Source organism: Pteronotus mesoamericanus, unplaced genomic scaffold (genome assembly GCF_021234165.1).
Source record: "Pteronotus mesoamericanus isolate MK-2021 breed Mesoamerican mustached bat unplaced genomic scaffold, CSHL_Meso_final contig_56, whole genome shotgun sequence".
NCBI lineage: Eukaryota > Metazoa > Chordata > Mammalia > Chiroptera > Mormoopidae > Pteronotus > Pteronotus mesoamericanus.
This window is the reverse complement of record NW_026555201.1, coordinates 305,241-311,044: the sequence shown is the minus strand read 5'-3', so window position 1 is coordinate 311,044 and position 5,804 is coordinate 305,241. Positions and strand designations below refer to the sequence as shown.

Here is a 5,804-nt window from a genome sequence, read left to right as displayed (position 1 = left end):
TGTTTTTATTAACAATGTTTGAGCCTGCTATTTAAATAAGACCTGGAAGAATCTATTATGAGGTAAGAAATCTGGCTGGCAAGATCCTAGACTTAATTGGGTTATAAGTTATTATGGAAGGTTTGGCATTTCTTTACCCTAACATGAAAAGAGGCTCCCTGTGAGATTTCCAGAGAAGATTTCTGTCTTTCCTCAAGGTTAGAAGTCTTTGACCTTGAGCCCGCATCCTTCCTAATTTTGTTATAAGTTAGAACACTAGACTATAGTTGAGACCTCACAACTGCTAATTTGATTAATTCAAGGAAACTGGTCCAGCCCACTGGGTGAAAGGAACCAACTATACCAAGGACAAATAGGGTTAGGGTGGCTAACTCATGATGTGAACCACCCAGGTGCTCTGGTACTTCATGGGATGCCTATTCTCTGCAGCCTTCCTTAAGGCCCATAAAATAAGAGGTGGTCCTGAGGGTGTCAGTTAATAATCTGAGACCAGATTATTCTATCTTGAGACTCCTGTTGCAACTGACCTTCTGAAAAAGTCTATTAATAGGCAAGGGAGTGGGTACGAGGTCCTGGCTTGTAGAATGTACTACTATAGTTAGCAGGGACACTATGTTCAAGAGGCCTTCTTGCACCTTCACTCCCCATGACTTTATTCTACTCTGCTATATCTATATTATCCTCCCAAGAAACAGTATAAAAAAGCCAAACTCACACTGTCATAATTAATTTATTTAAATGTTATAAAAACTCAGGCCAAGTGGCAGAAGTTGTACGCAAGAGTACAACTCTGTTCAGTGTTAATTTTTCTCTTTTTCACCTCACCCCATGGCACTGATGATAAGAAAGCCCCAGGCTCTCCACTAGCATGGAAATATTCTTAAAGTGAGGTCATGTTTCAAGCTGTGGCCAGATCTCTGGCATCTCCCAAGGCATTTCAGGCAAGCAAAAGTAATTGACCTTCAGTTCCTCTGTGTAAGAGGGAAAGTTTTGATTTATTCAATCCTTAAGAAAAGTTGTACCCTGGATAGGCGGTTCGGTTGGTTAAAGTATCACCCTGATATGCCAAAGGTTCCATGTTCGATCCCTGGTCAGGACACGTGCAAGAGTCAAACAATTAATGTGTAAATGGGTGGAACAACAAATCTTTGTTTCTCTCTCTCTCCTTTCCTCTCTCTAAGATCAGTAAATTTTTTAGAAATTTAAAAAAAGGCAAGACTGGCTGGGTAACTCAGTTGGTTAGTGTCATTGTCCCCATAGGCCAGGGTTTCAGGTTCGATCACTGCTGAGGACACAGAAGAATCAACCAATGAATGCATAATTAAGTGGAACAACAAACTGATATTTCTCCCTCTCTTTAAGAAAGTCAATAAATAAAAATGGGGGGGAGGGTGTTGTTTTTTTAAAGGAAAAAGAAGTTGCTATTTTCCCTGGTTAGAAACAGGTACCTTGACAGGGCTCAGAGAAAACCACACAGTCCTAATTATAATTCCCTGTGCGAAGGCTGTAGGCATCAGGCGTATAGGGCTCTCAAGATGAGCCTGACCATTTCCTAAGCATGTGTCCTTTCCATATCCCCTTGCCTTTCCCCCCCACCCAGCTTTTCCAACCAGCTTAGAGCCCCATTTCTGGAGAATTGAGAGGGAAAACAGTAATTTGAACACGGACTCTTCTCTCAGATTAGAGCAGGAGGAGCCAAATGAGAACTGGGTGGAGAGAGAGTAGAGGAGAAGCTAAGGAACAATTTTTTGCCTCAAGTCTGATGCACCTCATGGAACATTAGTTCACGGGGGATGGCTGTTTCTGGACCAAACTTGGTGGCTGCCCGGCGCTCGAAGGCAGCAACATTCTGTTTGACAACCTCATCAAAAAAGATGGTGGCCAGCTGGGAGTGCAGCAGAGAACGAAATTCAAAGGAAATCTGGAAACGGGTAAGAGACAGTCAGAAATTCAAGACCATGTTGGATTGTACCTGGCCAAATGCAAGGATACTGTTCAGTGCCTTTTCTTCCCCTTCCCATCTGGTTCTTTAGGGTCTCTCAAAAACCCTAATTTAAACTTAGGACTGAGCCCAAAGTTCAAGTTTGATAAAATGTCAGACCTGTCAAAAGTACCATTGACTTGGGAAGTGCTAAGGGCCAGGTGTACATAAAAAATAATTTGTCACAGTTACCTCAGCTCTGCCTCCACCCCCAGTTTTAGCTGTGTTATACAGTCTCCTGACTCACCGAAAAGTCCACAGTGCAAGTTCGGGGATAGGCAGGAATACCAGGGCTGAATCGCCATATGGTCTCTAAGTGATTGAAGAGCTTGCCATCAGTGCAAACAGCCTAGAATAGGGCAGTCAGGTAATTAAACATCATACAATGGAATAAAACCTAAAATAGGTATAGGAGGTTATAAGAATGAATTTAAAGTCATTTTTCTTCTAATATTTTGTTAGGGAAGTATTTGATACATGGAGATAAAATAATTACAAGGAGGCCAAAATAGCACCGAAATGTAAAAATGCTAGAGAACACAGAAACCACCTCATGATCAATCTGTCCCAGACAGGCCTCACCTTGACCATGTGAGGTTTGACCATGGAAACAGCAGATGTGTAACGTTCCACCACAGGTGGAAAGCCAACCTCCAACTGGGCCTTCAGGTGACCTTTGCGGCTGGATACCACCAAAGACTTCTTACACCAGGGCACAAACTCGCAGTACTCGTGGACGTTGGATACCACCTCGAACATCTCCTGCATTGAGTACCTAGGGGAAGGAATCAGAGAGGCCAAGGAACTGCCAGCTGGTTCAGGCTCCTCCTTGCCTTGGGTGCACTCCCCCCCAGTACCTCTGCTAACTAACCATGCACCCAGGAATTAAGAGATTACAAATAAAGCCTGAAGGAATGACTTACCAAAAGCAAGTGTGCAAATTTTCATGGTAATGTTACCTTATGTTTTAAGTTTACAGAATGCCTTTCTCTTTAATACCTATTTTGATCTTAAGAGGGGTCATCTAGGGAGAAAAGGTTGTGGATCATACAAAGGACTCAGATCCCAGCTTTACAACTTTCTAACAATTGTGACCCTGGGTGCCATTACCTGTGCCTCCATTTTCTCATCTGCAAATCAGAGGTAATAATAGTACCTGGTTCATAGGTTTGTTGAGTGGATCAAATAAGGAAAACTTTGTAAAACACCTAAGCAGCCTAATCGCTAGCAGTAGCAAGTGCTCAATAAGTATTAGCTACTTTATATTGTGCTCAGAATACATAAAAGATAGGCAGAGAAATAATACCCTGTTGTCTTAGGACACTGTCCAACTCTAAGCACTTTTCACTTAATGAACGTGCACGGCAACCAAGAAGAAAGGGGAAATTAAGGTTGGGAGGCCAGCTGGGAAGGACAAAGGATCAGTAATAGAGCCAGGAAAGATGGCCAGGGATGAATCTCCCCCCCGCGCCCCCCCCCCCCCCCACTATTGCTAACCCTTACACTCTAACCTGGACATGGTTATTTGGAGGGAAAGGTAATGTGGAGGGCTGCTGGACAGGAGAGGATGCTCACCCCATGATCCTACGCTCGGAGTAAGCCTTTCTCTTGTTGGTGAAGGGGGCAGCAAAGCCCATGAAGGAACGGCTGGGAGGTAAGCCAGCCTCAGCCGCCAAGACTTGGGCAGCCCGGGGCAAGAGGAGGCTGCCGGAAATCAGAAATCTAAGCCCGAAAGGAAAGGAGAGAAACAACGTCAGGTTACTTTCGTGTTCAGCCATTCCTAGGTGAAGGGGAAGAGAGGCGCATCCCAGAGGAAGGTCGTCCGGACAAGCTTCCCCCCCAGCACCTGCTACAACCCGCCAGGCAGTCACGAGTGCGAAAGGTCGAGGGCGGCCGAGGACAGTGCCGCGGGAGGAGACAGAAGAAAGCGGAGTGAGTGCACGCGACTGCCAGTTGCTTTTGACTGCGGGCTATGCTACTGCTGAAAGCTAGGAAGCATCCTAGGTTCCGGCGTTTCACCAAGCCGGTTGCAGTCAGGTCTAACGCGAGGGGCAAGAACTGGTTGGGCACCCACCCGGGCGACTTCCCCTCGCGCATAACTTGCAAAGGGGTTCCCCGAAAGTTGTGCACTGGACCCCAGGGAATGACCGCTGCCACCGCCGCCGCGCTAGCATCCCTCGGTTGCAATTCTCCACCGCGGAACTTCGGGGTCCTGAGCCGACCACCTTTCCTCCGGTGTAGCCTCCCGCACCTCCCTCTCACCTCATTGGTCGCCGCAGTCGTGGAGGGCCCGGGGGCGGGGCCGGGCGCGCGCCCGGGCGGAGCGGGAGGCCGCAGCAGCGCTGGGCCGCTGCGCGCGTCCCAACCGGGAGCCGCCGCGCGCCCGCCGAGGCCATGCGCGTCACCCTCCCTAGCCCTGGGCTCTGACACCCGCTGTGCTCTCCTCACTCTAGAGGACGAGCGACAGGAAGTGGCCGCTGGGCAGGTCCAGGGAGCGCGAGGGTGGCGCGGGACAGCGGCTCCTCTGGCCTTCCTCCTGCCCGGGCGGCTGGGTGAGCTAGAACTGAGCCGCGACCGCTGCTGCCGCAGCTCCCAGTACCCCCACGTCACGCGGTTGCCATGGCTCGGGACCGGGAGAGGGAGGAAGCAATGGGACAACGCGGCCTGTCGGGAGATGTAGTTTAACGCCTCTGGCGAGAAAGGGCACTGGAGTGTGTTTGAGAAGCTGCATATGGTCCGGTGGTGCAAAGTAGCCAGGCAAACTACTATTCTTGGCCAGTCTGGGTCATGGACCTGATACATAAGCACAAAGGTGTGTCAACAGCATATACCTGTGGATCTCTTAGAGCCTTCATCATATTCTGCCTTGTTTATAGTTCTATAATTTCTGTTCATCTTTGCAACCTCCATAAGTGCTTAGTACTGTGCTTTACGTCTTTGAGAAAGGAAGTGAATGTTCCAAGGTCTGGACTAACAGTTTACATAGTTTTCTCCTTTGATATTTATACAAAGAAGTCGATGCCCTGGCTGGTGTAGCCCAGTGGATTGAGCGCCAACCTATGAACCCAAGGGTTGCCGGTTGGATTCCCAGTCAGGGCATCTGTCTGGTTTGCAGAGTCGAACTTCTAGGGGAGAGAACCATCTTTGTCTGGAAAAAATATGCACTTAATGAAGGGTGAGACCTCAAGGGCAGTGAAATGTCGCTATACTGTTTTCCACCATGATGCAAGAAGGAAAAAAATGCTCTTGATAAAAGTGGGGGAAACTAAAGAAAAAAAGGAGAGGAATGAGCACTTAGAGATGGGATCTAAGTGGGTGCAAGGGCCATTGAAATTCTCCCATGGACATTTTAAAAATGGTGGTGTTGGGGAGAGGAAGAGGGGGAGGGACCTAGCAAAAAGGAAAAAGGATTCATGGTTATGGACAACAGTGTGGTGATTGTGAGGGGGCGGTATAAGGGGGATAAATGGTAATGGAAAAAAGAAAAAAAAAAAGAATGGTGGCACCTGCTATTACAACTAATGATGTTTATACCACTACATTGCAAGCTCCACCTTTGCTTTCTTTGTAAATCCTTAGTCAAGCTCTCTACATTCAGGAAAGATTTGAGTAATGTTATATAGGTGGGGTGGAGAGGATAAAATAAGTAAAGATTATGTTCTCTTTGTGTCTAATTGGTGTGGAAAAGAAACACCTTGCCCAGAAACAGGGGCCAGGAAACAGATAAAAATCCTCCAACTCCCCCAACTCCTTGAGATTGGCATTTATTTTGGTCTTTCCACAGGATATGGATTGATTTAAAGGTTGAGTCCATTTAATCTGG

General features: G+C 47.3%; 1 protein-coding gene across 1 annotated transcript; it reads right to left on the bottom strand.

Moving 5' to 3' along the window:
• Positions 1 to 976: 976 nt before the first annotated feature.
• On the bottom strand, positions 977 to 4,554 carry COQ10A (coenzyme Q10A). Its single transcript, XM_054579906.1, has 5 exons — positions 4,244 to 4,554; positions 3,557 to 3,703; positions 2,564 to 2,756; positions 2,229 to 2,330; positions 977 to 1,921 (listed from the first exon to the last, which is right to left on the bottom strand). Exons 1-5 carry the CDS (start codon positions 4,375 to 4,377, stop codon positions 1,754 to 1,756), a joined length of 744 nt encoding a protein of 247 aa, XP_054435881.1. The 5' UTR covers positions 4,378 to 4,554; the 3' UTR covers positions 977 to 1,753.
• Between the last annotated feature and the right edge of the window lie 1,250 nt (positions 4,555 to 5,804).

Coding starts and splice junctions, on each gene's coding strand:
- COQ10A (XM_054579906.1), bottom strand. CDS start 4,377: ATGGCCTCGGCGGGCGCGCGGCGGCTCCCGGTTGGGACGCGCGCAGCG. Junction 3,704..4,243: donor CGACTGCGGCGACCAATGAG/GTGAGAGGGAGG, acceptor TTTCGGGCTTAG/ATTTCTGATTTCCGGCAGCC. Junction 2,331..2,563: donor TCAAACCTCACATGGTCAAG/GTGAGGCCTGTC, acceptor GCCCTATTCTAG/GCTGTTTGCACTGATGGCAA.